Source organism: Solea solea, chromosome 1 (assembly GCF_958295425.1).
Source record: "Solea solea chromosome 1, fSolSol10.1, whole genome shotgun sequence".
In the NCBI taxonomy this organism is placed as follows: Eukaryota; Metazoa; Chordata; class Actinopteri; order Pleuronectiformes; family Soleidae; genus Solea; species Solea solea.
This window is the reverse complement of record NC_081134.1, coordinates 38,735,641-38,759,490: the sequence shown is the minus strand read 5'-3', so window position 1 is coordinate 38,759,490 and position 23,850 is coordinate 38,735,641. Positions and strand designations below refer to the sequence as shown.

General features: G+C 39.0%; 1 protein-coding gene across 5 annotated transcripts in view; it reads right to left on the bottom strand.

The window, feature by feature from the left end:
• Positions 1–460: 460 nt before the first annotated feature.
• neto1l (neuropilin (NRP) and tolloid (TLL)-like 1, like) overlaps positions 461–23,850 on the bottom strand; it is an 83,966-nt gene continuing 60,576 nt past the window's right edge. For 2 of the 5 annotated variants that reach the window (XM_058644301.1, XM_058644300.1), the window contains 7 exons: positions 22,793–22,834; positions 22,459–22,586; positions 15,608–15,690; positions 14,934–15,079; positions 8,681–8,794; positions 5,356–5,983; positions 2,511–3,544 (listed from right to left, as the gene is read on the bottom strand). In XM_058644301.1, the coding sequence (XP_058500284.1) occupies positions 3,457–3,544; positions 5,356–5,983; positions 8,681–8,794; positions 14,934–15,079; positions 15,608–15,690; positions 22,459–22,586; positions 22,793–22,834 (1,229 nt within the window). In that variant the 3' untranslated portion in view covers positions 2,511–3,456. Of the gene's footprint in view, positions 1,527–2,510; positions 3,545–4,429; positions 4,505–5,355; positions 5,984–8,680; positions 8,795–14,933; positions 15,080–15,607; positions 15,691–22,458; positions 22,587–22,788; positions 22,835–23,850 lie in introns of those variants that run through there. The other 3 variants (XM_058644303.1, XM_058644302.1, XM_058644304.1) reach the window with 3 other exon arrangements.

Below are 23,850 nucleotides of genomic sequence, written 5' to 3'. Positions count from 1 at the left end.
TTTCCTTTTGACTCTGTGAGGTATTTCGATAACTTTTCCTCTCGTCTGGTACAAACTGATGCTTTAAAAAAAAAAAAAAAAAAAACGAACAACAAAAAACATGGAAATTTCCAAATTCAAAATGGCCGACTTACTGTTGAGTTGAGGCCATGGTCAATAGAAATAGAAAAATAAATAAATTCCAGGAATTCCAATAATATTCACTATCACTGGGATCCTTTCATGTATCTCCTATGGAATAGAAAACAGCACCTTCTGGAGAAGTTATAACCACTAAAGTGCAAATGATTAACAATTATTCTCATTCTTAATAAATGTTTTGATTAGTTCTTTGATTAATCAATTTGTTGTTTGATTCATAAAATGCAAAAAAACAAAGGTATTCAATTTACTGTCATATAAAAAAAATCAATTCACTTTTACTATTCATTGTACTCAAAAGACTTTTGCAAAAAGGTTAAAAATATAGGCCAATGTGCAGGTTGTCATGATCATTTTTAATGACATTTATTGGAAACCATTGATGGATCCCCATTAGAGAACCACAGACTGTGGTACACACTATCACAGATTGGAACAATTCATCCATTCTAGTGTTTACTAGTTTATGAAAGGTTAAATTATACTTGGGCCAAAACAAATAAACAATACAATTATGAAAAACATGTTGTTTTCTTTCAATATGCCAGGTACCATCCTCAAGGTGACAGCCAAATGAGAAATTTGGTTGGAGAAATATCACCAGTGACAGTTTAATCCCAGAACGGAACAGATTTGGAAATTAGACACAGCAGGTCAAACAAAATCATCACAGTGAAGTCAGTAAACATTAGTTTATTGAAAACATTCTGTCCGGCATTTTCTAACATGTTGACAAATAAATTTGCAAATGGATTTAAATGAACATGACTGACAAGAAGAGTGAAAAAAAAAATCAAACAAAACAAAAATACTGCAGAGATTCCAGATAGGGAGAAAATAAAGGTTAGATGAATTATGTTTGCACCCATTTATGATGTTTCACATTACATCCTGTTCTTTTGTCTTCTGGACAGGACAGTCAGTCATATAAAAACAAGTTGATACACTACTGTAAAGATATGGCATCAAAAAAAAGAGCAAAATATGCAATTTCATATTTTAATCTTTACATGGAAATGACTAAACAAACTGTTGTTTAAAAAAAAAAAACAGTTTTACATTAAAGATTCTCTATTCCTACAAAAGAAAAAGGAAAACAAAAATATTGTCAAGTGTGTGAAATTATCGGTGTTCCAAGGCTCGTCAATTCCAGCCAGTTGTGGAAGGGGAAACTGCGCCTCTGTGGTTCAAAGCAATGACATACAACGCAACGCGTACACCACAAACCTTTTTTTTCTTTTTAATTTTCTCATCACGGCACTCTACATTGGTAAAGTTGCTCCGGGGCAACAGTTCACTCAAGATGCATTAAGGTGAGAAACCTTTGCGCCGAATGCTGTCAAACTTGGCAAGATGCAGAGGAATGATGCATCTGTCTGATGTATCTGCAGAGAAATGAAAACACTATTACTTGGAAGTCTCTTCTGCATCGGCCAACACTCATCTCATCTGCTGCCTGATTCTGAGTTATTTGTCTTCCTCCACCTACTTACTGGCAGATGATGACTTTGTGTATGCGCGTGTGTGTGTGTGTGTGTGTGTGTGTGTGTGTGCTCTACCTCTGTAGGACCTTTTCTGATATAAATACTGACCTTGTCAGGACCAGTAGTCCTCATGGAGACTGGTTCGTAATGTAGCTGAACCTATTTTCTGAGGAACTGGTTAAGTTTAGGGCTAAGATTTGAATTGTGGTTAGGTTATGGTAAGGGTTAGGAATTAACTGGTTGTGGTTAAGGTAAGGGATTACGCATTTGTTAGGCTGTCCATCTGAATGGAAGTCAGTGTAGTGTCCTGTGTGTGTGTGTGTGTGTGAGAGAGAGGGCTGACACGTTTGTTGATTTACAACAACAGGAATCTTGACACACTTGTGAAACAGAGACACACAGAACAACAATGTTTGTGTAGAAAATAAAATACATTGTTTTATTCACTATCTCGTACAACTCATACGCATACGAGGTGTGTCAATATACGGAGAAGAAGTTGGAAAGCATGGATGTAAAGGAAACATACTCAGTCTTGACTAAATAGAAAATAATAACACTGACACAAGAAGAAAAGAAGGCATTCAGAAAATGACTGAGCATAAAAAACATACTTGCAAATGTGAATGAATGACATTTTGTTTTTGATGTCACTGTGCTCAATGTTTTATAATTCGTTCCAAAGTGTTAATAAATTAATAAAATAAAATAAATTTAAGTCTTCTTCTCCTGCAGTAAATGTACTGAGTTAAATTAGCTTTTTTTTCTATAGCAAATGAACAAGATTTCAAAACGTGGATGGGAGACATGGACGTCATGTGCTGACAGTTTAAAGAGACACACTAAACGAAGAACAGAGAAACTACTGACCAAAAGCCAACAAAATGAAAAAAGGAGAAGCTTTATTGTTATTCGTTTTACAAAGCATCAGTAAAACCAGCCCTGAAAGATAGATTAAGTAACTGTAAAAAGTGTCACTGTTTTAATTTGCCTTAGTATAAAAGTCGGTTTCAATAAAAAGAGAGTTAGACGACAAAGTAAATATGTTAAAAAATGAGTATTTTTGAGTTTATCCGCTCAAATAAAACTTGTATGGAGTTCAAATGAAAATAGTGATATTTGTGCAATTATTTTTTTTTATCTAATGGTTTTAACTAAGCAGCCGCATGCAATGCAATGAATACATTTTAAAGATGCCTTTTAAATCACTACTTATGCCCTTATGACGTATGCATTAGTGAATGGGGCCCTTTCATATTTTAATGTTAGTATGTTAATGTTTAGATGGATATAAAAGAAACATGCATAAGCCACACAAGTGGATATGAAGAGTAATTATAATTAAACTGATTCTGGTTATTTCAGCGTTAGAATTTGTTAGTGGTTTACTTTACGTATAAATGAAATCCGCCCGAATTTGAACAAACTTTAACAAACATCTGTTATTTGCTATTTATTACTATAATAATAACAACGATGATGGTAATAATAATAATAAATAATATGTGCCATAAATTTGTAAAATGCATGCTAAAAAATGAACTTGTTAACTTCATGTTTGATCTTAATTTTGTTGTAAGTGCAGAATCTATGACAATGACAGATGTGTCTTGTGAACATCCCAAATTTAAAGTTCAGTATTCAATACTTATGTAAAGGTCCACATCGTTCGAATGAGACAAAAATGTCTGCCTTCAGTGTGTAAAAGCACAGAGCTGATCGAGTTTTCAAAACTGACAGCATTGCAGCTGTCGTTTGTGTTCCTCTTTGCACACAAATACATCGTCAGAGTGTCTCTTCATCCTCATCCTCATCCTCATCAGCACCAGCATCATGCTGGTGTAAAACTCCGCTCCGCTTTGTCATATGTCAGTGTCGCCCGTTCGAACTGATCCAGGATTTCACTATTCTCAAGAAGTCTACATGATGGAGACAATGCAACATAGTGTAGAACATAAGCACACGACACACACACACAACAGGACAACACATTTTCACAATAAAAGACAGAGCAATGGGTAGCACTTTATGCGACTGCTCCTTTATTAACCTGCACGAAGCGTCTCCTCTTTGTGATCAAATTAACGACCGACTGAAGCTATAAAAAGTTACAAAAAAAGAGTTGCATATAAAATTGATGCCAATCTGTGATGTTAATTTATCATATTGTGCTTATATCAACCTCAGGAAAGCACTTGGTGCGGAGCTTACACATGAAATGTTACACACAAGCTCAAATATTATGCTTCACAACTGACCAAACACGAAACCAAAAGAACTACAAGTGACAGAAATCATGCAAGAGTATCGACGAATCCCGCGCAAGTGCGTGATTTGTAAATATCTGTCAGCCACAGAGAGATTAATGAGATTTTTAATCTTAATATGCACTAGTTTAATGAGAGCTACATTTGATGCTTTTACTTTTACATCACTGACAAGAATGATTTGCTGTTGATCTTCAGGGAGAAAGAGAAGTTAGACATATTAAGTGATCACAACATCGACTAAAAAAAGTCCATGCTGATGAAAATCCACTGAGTGATAAAAAAAATGTATGTCCTCAGGCAAAGAGGACATAGAAGTAAACTTGAGCATCACAAAAGACTTCAAACAAACTCACGAGGAGGACAAGATGGCCGCAAGCAAGAAAGCCATCTTGGTGAAAAGGAACAATTAAAAGAACATAAAATAATAATAATAAAAAAAATAATATAAACTTGTGCAAAAACCACAGAAAACTGAGCAAATGATGACTACACGACAACATATAAAGGTGTTGATTGTTAGATAATGGTGCTTACCTTGAGATTGTCTCTTAGACCCTAGTTGTGTTGTACTCTGATTCATGTTTGCTCAAAGAGCCAATGAGGCAGAACCTGAAATGTCACGGCTCTTTCATTTAATATCAAATTTTGCATAGAGAGGTCAGAACTCATATTGTGCTACATCACAGCATTAAACGTCATTAGTGCTTTTGCTAGTCGCTGGGCATCTTGCATGCAGATAAAACAGTCAAGAACACTCTTGGGAAGAGCACGTAAAAAGTGCATGCAGGAGAGAATTGCACGTTCAGCATATTCACCAAGGATGTACCTTTACATAGCATTTTTGTAAACAGTTACTTTTCAAGCAATCAAGGTGCAAATACACAGTACAATATGTTGTTTTTTGAAATCTTAATTCATGCCAAAATGATTGTGAAGTAGAATTAAAGTCATATATTTTCAGTTCAGAATACAAATAGAGAACGTTTGATAATTTATATGAATGAAATCTGTTTTTTCGATAAAAAAATAGGCACCAATTCAAGCCCTTTGTGTTCACAATCTGAACTGCACTGTTAACAGAATTCATCTGCAATGAGGTCTGCATTTTAAAGCTCTCTGACAAACCTCAAATTACATTTGTGTTAATAGACGTACATTATAAATCCCCATTTAAGGAAAACTAGCAAAGAGTGCTTGACATGTTTAAGGACGAGCATGCAAAAGGGGGGAATAATTCAGCCCCTTGTGAAAAATTCAAACGTTTTTTTCTTGTAGAAGGGGAACAAAGATGCGAAAATGGGGTTTAGCATAATTCCAAAAAACATAATGAGAGAAAGGGGAGAACAAATCTAAATTAAGAGGGGAACACAAATAAAAGCAATTCACACTCATTTCAAACATCCCTATAGTCAACCCTGTGGTTGTTGTTCATCCCTCATCAGAAATCTATGGATACTGACCGCTGTACTGCCTTTTCGTGGCGTGAAAGCCGGTGGCTGGTGGTGGGAACTTCTTCTAGGTCGTCATCCAGGTCACATCCGTGGTCAGCTGCCTCTTGCGAATAGCTGTGCTTCATGACCAAGATGCTCCTGCGGTTTCCCGTGGTCGGCAGCAGGGGCCGCACTGACATGGGCGGCTGTGGGAGGTCTGTGAGCAGGGTGGCGGCTGCTCCGTCGCGGGGGCTCAAGTTTCCGCGACTCCCTCGTCCACTGAGTGACAGCTGGGAGATGTGGGCAGAGCCAGGGTTGGAGGAGGACCCACAGTGGTGATCGTGGATGCAGCGTGAGGAGGCACGGCGAAGGGCGTGGTAGTTTTCAAAGTCCTCCGCCAGGTCGACTAAGTCTGCGGACGCCGCTGCGGCCGCGGTGGCGCTGCGTAAAGTACACAGCTCATAGTGCGGCGGCTCAAACACTTCCTGGAACATGGTGGGGTCAAAGTCCTCACGCCGCAAGATGTACTTTTTGCGCGGCTGCTTGATCTGGACAATGACGGAGACGATGAGGAGGATGAGGACGATGCAGCAGGTGACGCCAATGATGGTCCCGTTGGTGTTGTTTAGGTTGTCCAGGATGTTGGCTTTCCTTTTCTCTGTACAGTCACAGACACAGCAGAATAGAGAAGATAACTATTAGAAAACAAAATGACATTTGAAAGCCTTCCCAACTGTATTCCCTGTTAGTGACCATTAGTTTAGTACTCTGGTTTCAGTGCAGTTTAAACAGTGTGCAGTTTGGATGGCAGGTTATTATTCTCTTCTTATAACCAAAAATGTTGAGGAATTTTGACAAGTGTTACAATTTTGGGAGGTTATCAAAGAGATAAGATTATTTTATCCTACATTATTTTATGAGGTTGTAAATGATGTCAGAACACATCACAATCTCGCTGTTTAGAGCTTTTCAACTTTGTGGAAGCTTGTCCTCAATACCACTGCACCAGTTGGAAGCTGGCATGAGCTGCTCATTAACTGTCCTGCTCAATTAGCTTTTAAACTCCTTGTAAAGCAAATGCAGAGATTCTCCTCTTCACACATTATGCAAGTCGTAAAATAGTGACTGATGGAGTAAAGAATGAAAACTGTTTGCCTCCATTCTTTTGTTTAGGAGTGTTTGTTGAACAAAAAGTTTGATACCAGAGTGTTTACTTAAATATTCTGTAGTAACACTGACAAACAGCGATGTTCACAGACTTTGGTCCCCACTTAGGACCCAATCTTTTAACACTTTTTTAATCATTGGAATTTGGCAAGGTGTTTATTAACACTTCTTTTCTATGGAGTAACAAAGTCAGAAGAGATATTTTTACTTTACTTTAACACTGGACCAAGTCTATCCAGAACAAAACAGTGCATCCTCCACACTCGTAGGTGGTTGTCATGGTTCAAAACTAAACATACTTACTTACAAAGTATGCATTTTACAGGGTTATGTAAGAGTCTGATCTCTCTTTTTCTCTAATTAAACTTTGAAGCTCACACTTTAGTCTTAAAACATGCAACAATCGCTCAGCTGGAATAAATCGGTGAACTGGAAACATTAAAAGGCAGCAAAAGACAGTTTTGAACCAACTCATGAATCAGTGTTAGCTGTAGCTATAATCTGCCAGTGACAGTTTCCATAATATCTGGACAAATTAGCCGTCACTGGCTAGAAATGAAAAGGGCCATTTAGGGCTTAACGAATGATCCCGTGAAGATATTTCCTAACAATCATAACCTATCATGAACAAGGTTAAGGGCATGATTTTTTACGAGGTACCAAACAGGACAAAAGGGTCGTTTAAATCACAGCTATGGTCCGTTAATTACATGAAACCACACAGAGTGGCGCAACCTAACAGTGTGTAGATAGAGACATTATAATGACCTGTAAGTACGTGTGAGAAGGCAATCTGTGGGGAGATCTGTGACATTTAAATACCGGATGAACTTGTAGCACACATACAAACGCACACTGAACTTCAGTGACAGTAAATGGATACATTCAGAAGTGTAAAAGAAGAGAGGAATAAAACTTGACATTTTAACACTAATGAGGACAAATATGGGGACTGTGGTGGACCTATGCATTATTAGAGGAAGGAGATGGCAAAAGGCTGAAAAAACGTGGAGTCCTGCACAATTTTGATCAAACAACAAAAATGTAAGTTTTATAACTTACATTATAAACTCCAATTAGCACCTATGTGTCTACCAACAACATCATTTTCTGACCAAAATGCAGGAAATATGGTCAACGCTGTTTTTTTTTTTTTTTTTTCAAAAAAGGTAATTTACAGGTTTGGTATATAGACAAGTCTGAGATTAAATACAATACACTTCAAGGTGGCATCACAAAAACAGACAATACAGAAAACAAGCTACACAAAACAAACAGGTATACCCTGTTGTATCTAATTAAGGGAAGGGTGGTGCCTGTTGGACAGTCATGTCTCTACAGTGGCTGGAGCAAACAGACCAGTATGTGTTTTGAAGATGGAGTTTACACAGCTCCTTCCACATAAACTCAATGCATAAAACAACTGTTTCTATGGAAACCTCAGCACCTGACAGACAAATCAACATGCACGTTAATGAAGATGTCCTTTCTGGCATGTGAAGGTCATAGTGACTACGTGTAAGATTATTCTTACACTTATTATTGCAACAATAATAACATAAAAACAATATTGACAAAATCTACTTTCTTTTTAAATCATTAAATTCCCAATCTAAAATACTATTGTGCAGCCATTCAAACCCCATAAAACTTAAGTATGCAGTTGAAGTAGCTGTTTATTTCTGCCGCTGTCCATGGTGCTGAAACTTTTAGATAGAAGTGGATGGTCTCTGTCAAGGCTGCTCATTTTTGTATACGGATTCATCAAAAGGTGTTCTTACCTTTCTTGAGTTATGCTGCTCACAAACAGACAAATGCCTGCAAAAACATAACCTTCTTCGTTGAGGTTACAAGAGACGTCTACATTTGGATAGTTAATTTTAAAAAGCATAGTGTTTTCTCTAATCAAAAAGGGCTGGTGTGCACTTACTGGCAAGTCTTGAGACTGAGAGTAGCCCTGCATTTCACACTTGACTTTTTGAGTGAGTACACCATCCAGACACTTGTGATGCACAACATGTTGTCCTAAATGTCATTGTGTGTGCCCACATATGCATTCAAAATAGCAAGAGTGAACTACGAGAGTTGAGGCACAGCAGTAGTCTCTTCTTGTGTCTCTGCACAGTGCCACGACTTCCTCCCAAAAAACACAAGTTTGGCACAAATGAGCTGAAATGTGACATCTCACCTTTACACTGGTTCTCATCCCAGGGATAGACACAGTTCTGCATGCCGTTGCACACCAGTGTGTTGTTTATGCACATGTTGCTGTGACAGAAGAAGGCATCTGCCTCACATGGAGCTGGAAAACAAGACAACACATTTACACAAAAGGTCTGGTCATTTATATTGCTTGTTGTGAAATCAACTGAACCCCCCTTTCGTAAGTGGCTCTAATTTATTCGGAAGATAAATAAATTGTTGAGTAAAAACTTTATGTAACAGCAGCAAATGATCAGGACACATACTGCAGCTCAGGGGAAGTTTGTGGTTGCCAGGTTGTCAAATCAGATCGGTTCCCCACGAACCCATCTGTTCTTCATGAATTTTCATCCTCATGCTCCTCTTCAAACATTTGCAGAGACAACTTGTGGATGTGACTGAATTGTGTGTGCACAAAAGACATTTTTAAGCTCAATTTTTTTGGAGACAAACCATCATCGAACAGCTACTTTATTTTGAACCTCAGGCTCTTAACTTTCAAACATTAACAAATCCATTCACACATTGCTGATTAAGCCTATTGGATCCACTCTCTCTCTGTTTCTATGTTGGTGGGTATTAAAATGTCATGCTGCTTGATGACAATCCCGACAAACACTATTGAATATTCAGTGTATAGTGTCATTTCAATGGTAAATATTAAGGATTATTAAAGGAACCAGAGGAATATTGACAATATGGGATTTTGGACTTGCAATAATAAAGTGCAATAATTTATGGAATCAGTCTATATAGTATATAATAATTCAATAGTCTAGATAGTAATAATAATAACAATAATAATAATAAGAATGAATTTTTTTATAGGTGCCTTTCAGGACTCTCAAGGTCACCTAATAGTATATATGCACTATAAGTGATATTGTGTCATTATGAATAGAGTGCGGGCCGGATTTTAAGGTGATTAATGATTCGACTAGAACTACAATGTAGTGTAGCATTGAACGTAATTACTCCCACTAAATACTGTTTGAAAGTGCTGCACTTCAGGAAATGTACTCTATAATTAACCATTTACTCTGTGTGCTCTTATGGGGAGAGAGAACATACAGTACTCTAAAACCACTTCCAAGTTCAAAATGTCCCAAGGTGTACCTTTTTTGCCACTGAGGTGACTGTAATGGATGTCTCTATCTTGTTGATGGCAGTTTGGTGGTGGAGGAGCTGTCTTCCCTCCCTCTATCTCTCTTTCTTCTTTGTGCATGTCTCATATTCTTTTCCTTTTCTCCCTCTCGCCCCCCTCTCTCTCTCTCTCACACGCAACATTGGCACTACCTTCTATAAGAGCTTGCCAGTGTTATGGCAGAGCTGGAGACTATTTGACAGTGTTACCACTGTGATGTATGGCTGTTTTCATCCCAGCCCTCGTCCCAAGTGAATAATGACACACCAAATTAGAGTGACTTATCTCTATGTCTCTTTGTCCCACCCTATCCTGCCTGGGCCTCTGCCAGCATTCTCTGGGCCATGTTGGCTCTTGATTGTGTGCGTTTGTAGACTTTCTCTCCCCGCCTCTCTTTCTCTCATACTGTAAATACCATAACTGCAATAGGTATTATGATAACAACCACCAGAGGGAGCCCACTCCTTCCCATTCTCACCCCTTCCACACAGCACAGGGCGAGACCAGGCATTAGAAAAGAGCACAATTCACACTAATCTTATGCTAAATTAATTACAAGACTTTGTAATAAAAATGCCCCCTTTTGCTCGCACTGACCATACACAGTTGGTGCTGGAAGCATAAATCAACTCCTAAATGAGTGGCTGATGAAACTAGTCTGGGTGTCTCTGCAGAGGTGGACTCCACGAGCGTCTGCGGTCAAGTGCTTGAAGCTACGCTTGATTACAATCAAATTTCCAGCTCAAATAAACATTATATATTTATTTTGTGTCTGGTTTTGTTTGTGGGAATGCAGAGAGATGGGGATGATGTGGGTGCCCGTATTTTCGCAGGTGTTATCGGTGCTGTTTGCAGCATTACATCCATCCAGCCATCCATCCATCTGAGAACACTCTCATTCCATCAATATGACATTTAAATTTGTTGCCAGATTTGTCTTAGTCAACATTTAATAATGGGTGAGAGTCAGTGTCAGTTTATCTGTATGTTCTTATTGGCACTAAAATGACAGACCATAATCTGCCTGTTCCCCTCTAACCACCAGCAGTGACATATGCTGTAGTGCAATATGTTCAGTAAACCAGCACTATAGCTTCCATATCTAATTTCCTGTGATCCTCCACATCCAGACATATCAGATCCTCATAGTCTATAGGTGAAGAAGCCCATCCCATCACATCTTCAAGACAATGGAGCAGTTTACCTCTTCTTTTTCTCCATGTATGTCCATCTTTAAAGTAACCACCTTTCTACAAATAATTCTCAAATGCACATATCATTAGATATCATTATTAACTATAATATTATCTATTACTTATATTTACCTATTTATTTTCACCCTAAACTGGGCATTTTCTGCAAAGCATTTTGGTAAACCCTCGTTTTCTTCCCATGCACTCAGCAATCCCAAAGCAACCAAGCTTATAAGTGAGTAGAAACGATGTAATCTGACCCAAGTTATAGCAAAGATGTATATGTTAACAAACATTATTACACTCGGTGGGTCTCCAAAGCTTCCATACATACAATTAAAAAGCTTTGCAGCAACAAGATGTGATGTGTGTAGTGGAGCGAATTTTCAACTGCAGCTCCAGAGACAGGTATCTGTTGATGAGGCGTAACAATGGTGACAGCTGAGGTGTCACACAGTCAGATTTAATAAGGGTCATCAATGCTTCCTATTGTGTAAAAGTACATTATATATATATATATACATATATGTGTGTGTGTGTGTGTGTGCATGAACAGTTCTGTTGTTGTAAAGTCAAATTTCAGCAACAAGGCTTGTTAACCCTTTAACACTTAAGGCTCAACATGTCCGTAAAAGGGCCAGGCAATTTCCTGTGACTCAGTGCTTTTGCCCATTTTTCCAGAATTACTTTCAGTATCTGGCAGTTATTTACAATTTACCACATGCTAAAATAGTGTATTAACAATTTAAAATGAAGAAAAACAAGAAGCTTTATTTAATGTCCAAAAACAAGCAATTTTTGGCCTGTTTTTAGACAAAAAACTAAACTCTAAACTCTAAACTCTCTACTCTCCAGTGACAAAGACGCTGATTAGCCGGCTTCCTGCAACAGTGCGAGTTAAATTACCGTAATAACCACATGCTGGCTTTGACTTGCAAACCGTTGGAATTTTTCTGATAGCACAATCTGTCGCATAATTACGGTAATTCAAAGTGCGCTTGCGCAAACGTTTTCGTCTGCGATACACTCGCTGTTAAAGGGTTAAAGTTAGGGTAAGGGGCGAGGGAATACATTATGTTCCTACCCTGCAGTGTCCTGTACCGACAAAGTAGTCCTCATAGGGACCAAAGACCAAGACCTAATGAGGCAGAACCTAAGTTTTAAGGCTTTGGTTAAGGATTATGTTTTTACAAATGAAGGCTCCAGACAGAAATAGCTGCACAAACCTGTGTGCACGTGTGTATGCGTGTGCATGTCTGTAGTAGTCTGTGAGGACATATTTTGATTCAAACCTGTCTTTGTGAGGACATTTTGACCTTGTTAGGATATTTTGGCTGTTCCTCACGATTTAAAAGGGATTTTTGAGCGTAAACGGGTTAACGGTTAACGGTAAAGGTTAGGCATTTCATTGTGGCGATTAACTTTAGAGTAAAGGACTAGGGAATATGAGACAGAGGGACAAAGAACAGTGTGAGATTAGTAGTTTTAACAGGTGTGAATAGCAAGAACAATAATAAAAAAGGATGTTTGCATGTGGGAACATCTCTCCCACTGGGAGTCAGCAGCTATGAATGGTCCTGTAAAAGCTGCTGGTCCCACTGGGAACCAGCTGCTGTGAAGAAATATATAAAGGCTTAGGCTCTGCTGTGGCAAGGGAACACTTATTGTAAAATCTGCCCGGTAAGCTGCAAATCCACTTAGTTTACCTGTAGCTGAGCATGCACAGAGAGAACATGCTTGCACTGGTTATATAATGGCTTCCTTTTAACTTGGTGAGTTGAATTATGGAACATTTACCAATGTCCACTCACACTTTAATTTCATTCAAGGTCCCCTAACTACTTTTTTTCCATAGCTTTCAACCACATCACTGGACGACCTATGATCCAAACACACCATGATGATGATTGTGAGTATCTCTCTCGATTGAATGTCTAACTTTCACTAGAATTCCATGGGCAGCCGTACTTCTTCCTGCGATTACTTGCTTTAAATTGGAACAGTTTACAGATGTAGACATTCATGCGGTAGTGAAGGACACATGAGTGTGTTTGTTTCCTTTCAGAGCCTAATCAAATAAATGTCAAAAGGAAATTTCCTTTACTTAAGCCATCAAAAAACTTTTAGTTTCCTGGGCAGCAGTAATATTGCCAAATTTAGTTTGTATCTACCACTTGTGCGTCAACAAAATCATTTCAATTTTAAATTAAAATACATGAATCAACAGTGACTCTTTCAGTGAAGTATGCAAAGAGTAAAGAATAATACATTAGGTGGATGATCAGTGTTAGACCTTGTATATTGAATATGGTTCTGCCTCATTTTCCAAAGCATTAAAGAAGCCACTGCATGCTGAAACAGCTGCGACACTCAGCGTGTACTAATTTAAAGCACTGTCTACTTCTTCATAATGCTTTAAAAACCGAAAACATGGTGAGAATGCACACTAGACTGGATTACTCGTTCCACGGAGTGTGCTCTTCCACACTGGTTCATTGACAGTTTTGACAGGTTTGGTGCAGTGCTGCTGAGCAGTGGTAGATGTTGCTCTGAAAGCTGAGGTCTGGCTAGGGATCGCCTGAGTGACTTAGGCAGAAGCGTTGCCCCAGCAACAGCACATCTTGGCTCCACTTGGTGAAAAGGCCTTACAAAAGGGACACTGACATCACAACAACAAACAACTCCGCCGCTGCTGCTGTCACCCATTCTGAAAAAGCTATAGTCACTAACATGCCAACTTTTCACTACAACATTCTGTACACACCTGTTTTGACATGTTTAAATAAATACTCTGTATAAGGGGCGGCAGTTGACTGGGGTTTAATAATTATGCATTCATGTGGGAGTAAGGTGTGATATCAGAAAAGCAAATTCAACTCAGACGCATACAACACCAAAAAAGGGATGTAAAAGGGATTATTATCAATGTGACTCACTTCCTGGTATAATAAAGGTTTAAGGTTTAAGTTTAAATAATAATAGTAAAAATGCGATGTATTGTGGCATCAATAGACCATTCCAAAATGGATCAGCTGTCACTGAGTTTCATTTTGCCAAAATAAAAATAAACGAGTGGAATTAATTGAAAACAATGTAGTATTTGTACTTTAATCTTTTTTTTTTTTTGCTTTTGAGAGCTTCCTCTTCAAGCTCAAAAAATTGCAGATGCTCTGTTCAGTGGTGCGCTGTGTTTTGTTTAAAGGCCTTGTAGAACAATGCCAATCTGTGCAGGCTCATAATGGCCCTCTGAACCTCTTCATTTACCTCATTAATACAAAAAATACCCCCTGCAACCTCTGTCAAAACACCAAGCTCCATCACTGAGATGCGAGTGAACGAGAACGAGGGAGAGCGCGCATGCGTTTTACCAGGTATTCGGTTTAAAAAATAGATAAATATGAACATACTGTGGCTGCATATTACTTTGTCTCAAGCTCCGTTTTTGCTCAACTTGGCTTAATCCCATCCACTGCACATGTCTGACCCGTGGTGCTTCTGCAGATCTCAGGTGAAATCCACTGATAATGTCATGTGAAAATGACCCAAAGGCAATATTCCATATAATATGAATCATGTTCCCTGGTTTCCTGCTTTGGTGCAGTTTAAATGGTCATAAAACTAAATGGAAACCTCTGACAGCGCCTTTTCAATGAACAGCATCTGATATCGCTCCCCATAAACGTGGTCACTGTGCCTCCATGTTCTTTTAATGGGCTGCCCCTGAAGACTAGCTCTGTTTTATTCAGGGTCCCCTTCGTCACTGTCACAGTGTTGTCACCTGATTAGTGTGACAATCAGTTGATCTCATTAGATGAGTTATGTCGCAGTAAACACCCTTAATCGTAAAAAGGGTATGTATGTGTGTGTGTGAGAGGACATAATGTTTCAGAGATGGGTCTTACGTTCTTGGTAGGTTGTGAAGAGGATGCGAAATCGACTTTTACGGCTGGCTTCGTCTGCCCACATGCGGATAACACCGAGCGTGGAGACCAGCATGATGTCGTTGGCCACCGTGGAGCAGAACTTGCTCTTCAGGTCTTCCACCGAACTGAGGCAAGACAGGAGGAAATCGATAAATGCATTGTTTATCACATTTGTCATGTGCGTCTCAATAAGACATATAATTCGACAGAAAGTCACGGATGATGTTGAATTACGACGTTTCATCATCTGTCCGGTTATCCCGTGATCACAAATGAATATGAGTTTTCAAGTGCTTTGTAGTTTCATTATTGTCTTATCACTGCATATCAAATACTGCCATCTGTACTTATCATTTCAAAAAGCAAAAGTTACACGATGAAGTGAAACTGCTCATTCTTGTACAGAATTATTTGAACTTGCGTTATTTTATAACTCCTCTTGAACGTGAGATGAAACGATTGAGACTCTCTTTTCTGTACAGTCGCAGACACGAAAGGATTGTCAAAAAGCAGTATTTCTTCTCTCCCTTAAATACTGCAGTGCTGAGCAGCAAACTGCTCTTATCGTGATTATGAGATGGATGACAGAAAACACTGGTATGCCTCCGCATGACTCATTAAAATGAGAGATTCGATAAGTCAGAAAGTCATACCTGCCACCGTCATACACCGCCACAAAGTTGCGCTTGCACTCATTGGAATTGGCCATCTCATAGTCGAGGAAACGTAGGTAGATCTGTTCAGAGGAGAGGGAATACAAAGAGCAAAAAAAGGAGATTAAGTAAGGGGAATTTTAAGGATGTTACAACATTTGGACGAAAGAAAGAGGAGGAAAAAAAATCCTAAGGAAGAAAAAATATCAGTTTTTTCATATTATGACCTGTGCATCACTTTCATTATCCCAGTGCCTGACATAGCAGTGCTTTAATGAAATAAGACTGCGGCTTATTCAAAGTCATTACATTCGCATATCAAATGAAGACTCAGAATCAGACTCAGGAGTCCATTAGCTTCACACGTATTATCCATATCTGTCGAGATAAAGCGTAATACAAAAACCTGCACACTTATTAAACATTAAGGACATGTGAGACATTTTGCCGCATGCTTTGGATGTTTCAGGCACTTCGAGTCAATTTCACAAAGAGAAGTTTCTCTGTAATTCAAATAACTGTTATACCATCTTTACAACAAAGGCTTTTCAAACAATGACAAACACTGTATGCACATAATGTCTTCTATTTTATTATCCTAACAATCCTTGCTGTTCACTTTCACCCTTCACACCAGTTTCCCAGTTGCAGTCACTCCAGTCTGTCACTCATTTATCAGGCTGAGATCACCCGATCACAGCTATGGTTCTGGTCGACTGCACGCGGCACTCGCCATCATTACCGTTAATGAGTGGACCACTCCCGAACCGTGACGGTGGGGGGGGGGGGGGGGTTTGGGGGGGGGGGACTGAGACGCCCAAAGACAAAAGCTGCAGATGGAGCATGATAATTGACCACGCAGTGTCAACTCGGCTTCTACGACATGACAAGTGAAATGGACTGAAGTGGGAAAACAAGCCAGCCAAATCCACTGAGGTCTAATACTGGTGTCAATAATCTTCCATCTGACAAATTCTGACTTATTCTGACACCCTGTTGGCTAAATTGGCTTTGTCACAAGACTGTGAGAGGAATTAGATACTACCCAATGTCACTGGTGGCCTCACAATACAAAGCTAGATGTAGATACAGTATGTAGACTATATTACATGTACCATGAACACAAAGGGAATACGTGTCGCTTCTTAAATTAATTTCTGCTACAGAATGCATTGGCTTGTAGTATTAATGCCTTAATCCCCGCAGACGGAGCTGGAAGATCGAGGAGGCTTTGAGGACATTTACTATCAGATATCACTGGGGAGTGCTGTGTAGTCTCTTCAATATTGCATGGATTTAAAGGTATTGGCCCTTTAAATGTGACAGATAGCTTGAGACCGTGGGAATTTAAGTATTTAAGAACTGCTGGAACCTGCCTAAATATTTCAACACAGTAATGAAATGAGACCATGACAACACCCTTTTGTAATTTGATTGTACACTGTTATAAACAGCAGCCAAATCTTATTAATTAGTATATTTCAAACAAATTAGATGAAAACAGGGTGTAGCAATGAATTGTTTATGTCATATGGATGTGTATCGAGTCATGCACATTCTACACTGGCTGTAATGTGTAGGCTAATTAACCTTGGTTAATATTTTGATTGAGGTTTATTACATACATGCGCAATACAGCTATAGTTAATGTCTTCTAAATGAGTACATTTATAACATTAATAAGTCACTGTGAATAATTGCATTCAAGTGTTGTTGAATTAAGAAACGTAACCGTGTTTATTAAGCAATTCCGCGCTCTCGTGAGCACGATTTCTAGTCATATAAATAGAAGCAATAACGACAGAAACAATGTTCAATAAAAAATGCATTTGCCGTGATTATCATTGCCATTACTGAGCATAATTTGATCATTTATTTATTAGGTGTTTTTTCAGCAGCTTTTAATTTATGGTAAAGTTGGTTTGAAAATTGTGTTTAGTTCATCATTAAATTTAATTAAGTTGAAAAAAAGACGAAGAAAAAGTGTGATTAAACCCTTGACCCACCCTTTTTCCAGGTGAAAACCAATGTCATCTAGTAATGTTCAGGTGCAAATCTTCAAAGTTTAGTCTAAAGTATTATAAATAATACATGTACCCACTGTCCCAGACTCCTCCCCCCTTTTATAAACACCAGAAGTCCCCACTCTTCCTCCTTCAATTCCTGTTCTATTTATTTGGCATTTGAGCTAAATAACATATGGGTTTGAGTAAAAAAATGACCCCACCCTTAGGAACATTACCAAAGATTTAATGTGCAATTGTAAAGGTCACAGTCAAGGTTAAGCTTATGGCTATAGGTGCTCTCAGCCAAGTTTGAATGCATTTTCTTTTTTGGTGTGTTCAAGAGGCAAATAATTGGAAAAAGCACCAATAAGCATGTTAATTAGGGACACTTTGCCCAGTCATTTCATTGTCAGCTTGTAGCAGCCAAATTAGACGTGAAGTTTTGTACCCTCCGCAAAAAAGAACGCATTAAACGCAGCGGTCTGTAACCAATAAAAGTGAGTTCACTCAGGGGAGACTAATTACAAATACAAAACATTGTTGATAAAGCATTCAATTTTTAATAGACTTCATTTGGTGCTAATGGCTGATGAAAGCAACAAACTTACCATCATTAAAGAATATAATCCCCCAGTGTGACCATCATAACTGACTGTGGGTGCAGACACATACAGTATGGTCTTCTGAGTATGTTTGGGTGATGTCCCTGATGTCCACAATCTATCACTGGTTAGGTGCTAATGAGGAAACATTGTCCATGAGCAGAAATGCTACATAAAGTAAAGGCCCAGCGTGTGGAACATGGTGAGAATTACACCCGCTTAATTTGAGGCATTTCAGAGCTGCATGTGACACATTTAGAGGTAAATACATGCAGCAGTGTCACTTTTTATTATAGTTTCGGTCATAAATTGTCAGTTTGAGTCAATATGAAAGTCTTAGTCAACCTTTCACATTGTATAACAACAGCATTAACATCCTACTGTTTAGTCTTTCATCATTTTTTTCTTTCTCCTGCAAAGTTTGCAGCCCAAATCAATGGTCGAGAAGCTCTGAATAAATGTTTGCTGGTCGGGAAACCTCTGATGATGATGATGATGATGGTGCTGATGTTATTTTTGCAGCTTTCAAGGCCTGCTGACATTAAGGCATGGACATGCTCTGCAAGAACAGAGACATTTGTTCGCGTTCTTGACATCATTTGGGTGGGCAGAACTTTTTTCTTGTGTGGTGTCCGACAACTATTGTGTGATTGGCCAGACATTTGAAGTGGGTGTGGTTAATAAGGAAATGTTGTCATTCCCTACTGTATATGGGACTTCCCAGGAGATCTGCATTTGAGTTTCTCGTGAAGTATGGAGAGTCCTGGCCAGAACTATTCTTACATACTCTGTAAGAATAGAGAAAAAGAACTAATTTCTCTATTCTTACAGAGTATGTACAGGCCTTTAGCCAAGCGTTGCTTGACATAAACATCTTGACAGCTGGCATTAAGTCAACACCGGCCACAATGTGTTATTCAATTACTTGGGTTGATAAAAAGTAAACTTATGGGAGATGAGATAACCCTGTCTGCTCATTTCTCTCCATTCACCGAAGCAATGCCTTGCAGCCAGCGACTAGATATGTGATAAAAAAGGCATCATTTACTGTCTGCGAATTAGACCATTAAAAAATAAAGGCTTTTAAGTTTTTACTTTGCTAAAGTCTTCCGACTGACCAGTGATGAAGACAAATGTGACATGACAGAGCCTGATGACGACAATGGTTCAGATAGATACAATCAACAATTTGTAAGGCACGAGATTGGCTGCGGCAAGAAAAAATAGGCTGTCTCTACATTGATCCTGCAGCACCTGATAATGGCACAGAATCCATCACTGAAGGATGAACAATATGTTCTCACCGTGCTTTTAAAAGTGCCCGGTAACAGCGGTCGCGCTTGTTTATTGCGGCCGGAGTGAATGTCCATATTTTGGCCATTATCTTCATGAAAAGACACAGAAGGTGTCAGACAAGTGCAGGCCAGTGTGGTGGAAAAATCCAGACAGTGTGAAACAGACACAAAACGACGTCTGTGGAAATCAGCGACCATAATGAGTCAAAATGAGGCACGTACATGTTTTTTTGACTGGTTTTTAGACAGATGTCTAAACAGAAATACCAATAAGAAGGAATGTTACTGAGAAACCAGTGAACAGTTTACATTCATTATGTCTTTATCTTTACTGTACTAAGTATTCTAATGTCATTTACCAGATACAGGTATAATCTAATTATTTTTTTCTTTGAAAAATCTATTTATATATATATATATATATATATATATAAAAATGTAATTAAAATGAAACATGGAAGTGTAAAGCAATCACATTATGGCATTAAAGCTGGTGCAGTGCTGTCACTTCTGGCAAAAACACATGGTCATTACTGCTTACTTCCAGGTACATCTTTCACTCAGTTTCCCGTTTTCTGTCTCTCTGCCATCTGCCATCGCACCCATAAACTCTGTCACTACACATTCAGATCTTCAATAAAATGCTTTATTAAATGTATATTTCCCATTTTCCATCTTCCTCTCTCCCCCTCTCCATCCCCCTCTCCTTCTCTCTCCCTCTCCGTTGAGCACTCCAGTGCAGTCTAATTACAGCCTCCGGTGTAGGATGTCATTATCTCGCTGCTGTTTCTGGCACACTGGGTACAGTGCAGTACTGTATCAGCATAGGGAAATGAAAGTCCTACTCTGCACACACACAAACACACACACTGTGAATGGGAGCAGGATGATAGGGGGAGAAGTGCATCTTGTGCCACTGCAGTAACAGTTGCATGAATGACAAAGAGAGATGAAGCAAGAAGCCAAAAGAGACAAAGGCGCTTCCTGCAAGTTTGAACGTTTCATGTGTGACTGCGAAGGAGCAGCGACGGTGGAGGTTAAAGCACAAGGCCCGTGTGATAGATTTGTGTTCAAAAAATGTATTTGCTGGCTTGTCTCTCGGTGTCAATGACTCTTAGCCTTTGGCGCAGGACACGCGCTTCCGAGAGGCGAAATATGACAGCGATTCAGACCGGATGAGATACATCACGCTGCAAGACTTCGTCACTTTCGCTATATTTCATGCACATCCCACATGGATTCATGAACGACACACACACACACACACACACACAAAATGGACTTATGGGACTCTTTGGCGGTGTAGTTCTGGCTGACTTGTGCAGTCTAGGTAAGATGATTAATCAGTGCTGCTTTATTTGAGTCAACTAAATAATTTAGCAGGATAATTCCTTTTCAGCCAGTAATACACTAACTCCAAGATCACTAAAAGGTGGACCACGGTCTGGATCACTGTAGAAGAGCAAGATCTTCTACCACACTGCCCATGTGAGTGGGGCTGCTTTTTTTTCTCTTGAGATTGGAGTTCTTGCTCTTTCTAACACAAGACGCATGTGTTTCATTAACAAAAAGAGACAAAGAAAAAACTCTCTCACCACCATATCTGCCACATACGTCACAGATGTCCTGTTTTTGTTTCAAAGTAAAAGCACATACACATTATTATCACCTGACATGACTATTTAATGTTAAAATTAACAAAAATGGTCAAAATATAATTTCATTTTACTTGATTCGTAAGTCAGTTGATTGCACACGGACATTGAGGGACACATTTTCATATCCAGTACCCTGAATTTAACAATTAAATGAATGACAATTTTTGACTGTATAGCTCCACATGAGTGCTAATTTAAAATGAATGAATGGTCTGGTGACACAGTAGTGCAGTTCCTGTGGCCTTGACGCTTAAAATAAGTAAATAATGGCAGAATAATGAAAACCCATCTATGACGTCAATAAATACATGCATAAAGGATGTATTGTAATATCTGGAAATAAGCTACATTGTGTATCACCATGATGAATACATTATATTTTGTTGTACATTATATTATCTGGAGAAAAGCTCCACTGGACATCAACATTTGCAGTTACATCATAATAAATGCGAGCAAAGGTAGGTAATACAATACGTCTTGTCAGCTGCTATGACCATAACAGTCAAAGTAACAATGTGGTTTTTACCTTTATTAAATTAAATGCTCCTTAAAAGGGGACTAGCATCATTTCACCAGTGAATTTAGGACAGGGCTGTGCATGCACGTCAGTTTGGACTCATATTAAGTTATAGCATTTATAAAAAAAAGAAGTGGTTCTTCCACCGCTGCTCTGCTCTCTGGAAACTTTTAATCCTGTGGCGTTTATGCAGCACAGGTTCTTCTAGTAGATAAGCGAGAATGTCTAATATGTAGATGGAGCAAAGGTGTGTGTGTGTGTGTGTGTGTGTGTGTGTATGCATGTCTAAATTAGTATATACATGCAGTGCAGCATTGACAACACTGGCAGGGAGAGGAAATACAGGCAGCTGCAGGCCTTAGGGTCAAACTGCAGCATGGCAGCACTATTTCATCAGCACGACCTCTCTCTCTCTCTCTCTGTCTGGTCTACCCCACTCTCCTCCTCTGTCTCTCTTTCTCCTTCTATCCCTCTAATCATCTTGGCAACAGTTAACCCTGCTGCCTAACTGTCTAGCCCTCAAACAAGTTCCCCCACAGCCACAACACTCACACTGGGATATTGCCGACAGCGGCAGACAAACCCATATGCAATATCAAAACTCTCTGATGCAACTCTGCTGTCTGCTGCATATATGCACAATGGAAGCAGCAAATTATAAAGAGAAACAAAACACGTAATTTCATTTCCCTTTGATTCTTTGTGACATTTCAACATTGGGCTTTAAATCTAATGCACTGCTGCATGCGAGCGCGGCTTACGTCACTGACCTTGGAGCGCGGCGGAGCGCGGATGTACCATTTACAGTCCACGGCCTCGGCAGTGCCCGCCTTCCCGTCTCGGGTGATCTGATGAGACTCAACAATACCTTCTGGACCGGCCATGTCATACTGACAGGCTGCAACACAAAGAGATGCACAAAACAAACACACAAACACACAGACATGATCATACAGTATGCAACCGGAAGAAACACGAGAGAAAGGGAGTGAATGTGATGAAGTAATTGAGTCTAAGAAAGAAAGAATGAAACAGAGGCAGAAAGAAAGAAAGAAAGAAAGAAAGACACAGAGGCAGAAAGAGAGATAGAAGGAGTATACCTACAGGGCAGAGGTGGAGGTACTCCCAAGTCTGCAAAGTCCGGATCTGAGGAGAGAGCAGAAGAGGGAGGCATTCATTTTTAATACATGGTTACAAAATAAGGATCTTCACAGAGGCAAAAACAACAAAACAACCAGGTCTAACAATGAACTGAGGAAGTCCTCCTTCCTCCTAAATTATCTTGGGATCTGTGACTGTTTTGCTGTTTGTTGTCTCTTCTTTGCCTGAGAGTCACCTAAAATAAACCAAGTCGTGACATGTAAGAATCTGAACACCCATTTTGATGTCCTAAAATTCGCCAAGATGACTTGCTGCACAGGAAGTTCACAGTCATCACATCACAGGTGCCTATTAGATGATACAGCATAATCATGTCATCTATTTTCATGATTAAGTGGGAATAAAATTTACAAAAGTGACATCATTTGCTTTTGAAGGAGACCTACAACTAGCGACTGACACCATTAACTCCTCAGGAAAATATTCACTGAAGTAGTAAATCAAGTGGGAAGTAGCTATATGCAAATTTTTCCATACACTTCAATTAAAACACTTGTTTTTGCATTCAATATATTGTTATTTCTGGTTTGGCTTCAGGAAGGAAATCATAAGACTAAGTTTTATGATTTCTACAGCTGTAACGCACACCATTTGTCATCATGTCCACAAGTCAAAAACATTTCCTTTGACTTTAGCTCTGGAAAGTGCATAAAGAAAATCCTCCCTAATTCAATATCATGCTGTAGCTTAAACCAAAAGACTCGAATTCATAATTAGTGAAACAAATTGAGACAATGTGTTTGCCACTCTTCAAAAAAAAAAAAAAGTAAAACACTAATTAGAGCTAAAATGGTGAAAACATGGAGTCAAAGCAAATTTATGGGCAATTAGGGCTTTGCAAGCACATTTCAAGGACAAAGGTTGGAGTTTTATGCAGCAGATGTTCTCCTGGGGTTTACTGATCATGGTGATCAGTAAAAGTTGCAGCTGTGTTTTAGAGCATCTTTGACAGTAATTTGGTTTAATTAGCATTGGTGGAGGGACGATGCATTTTGAAAACG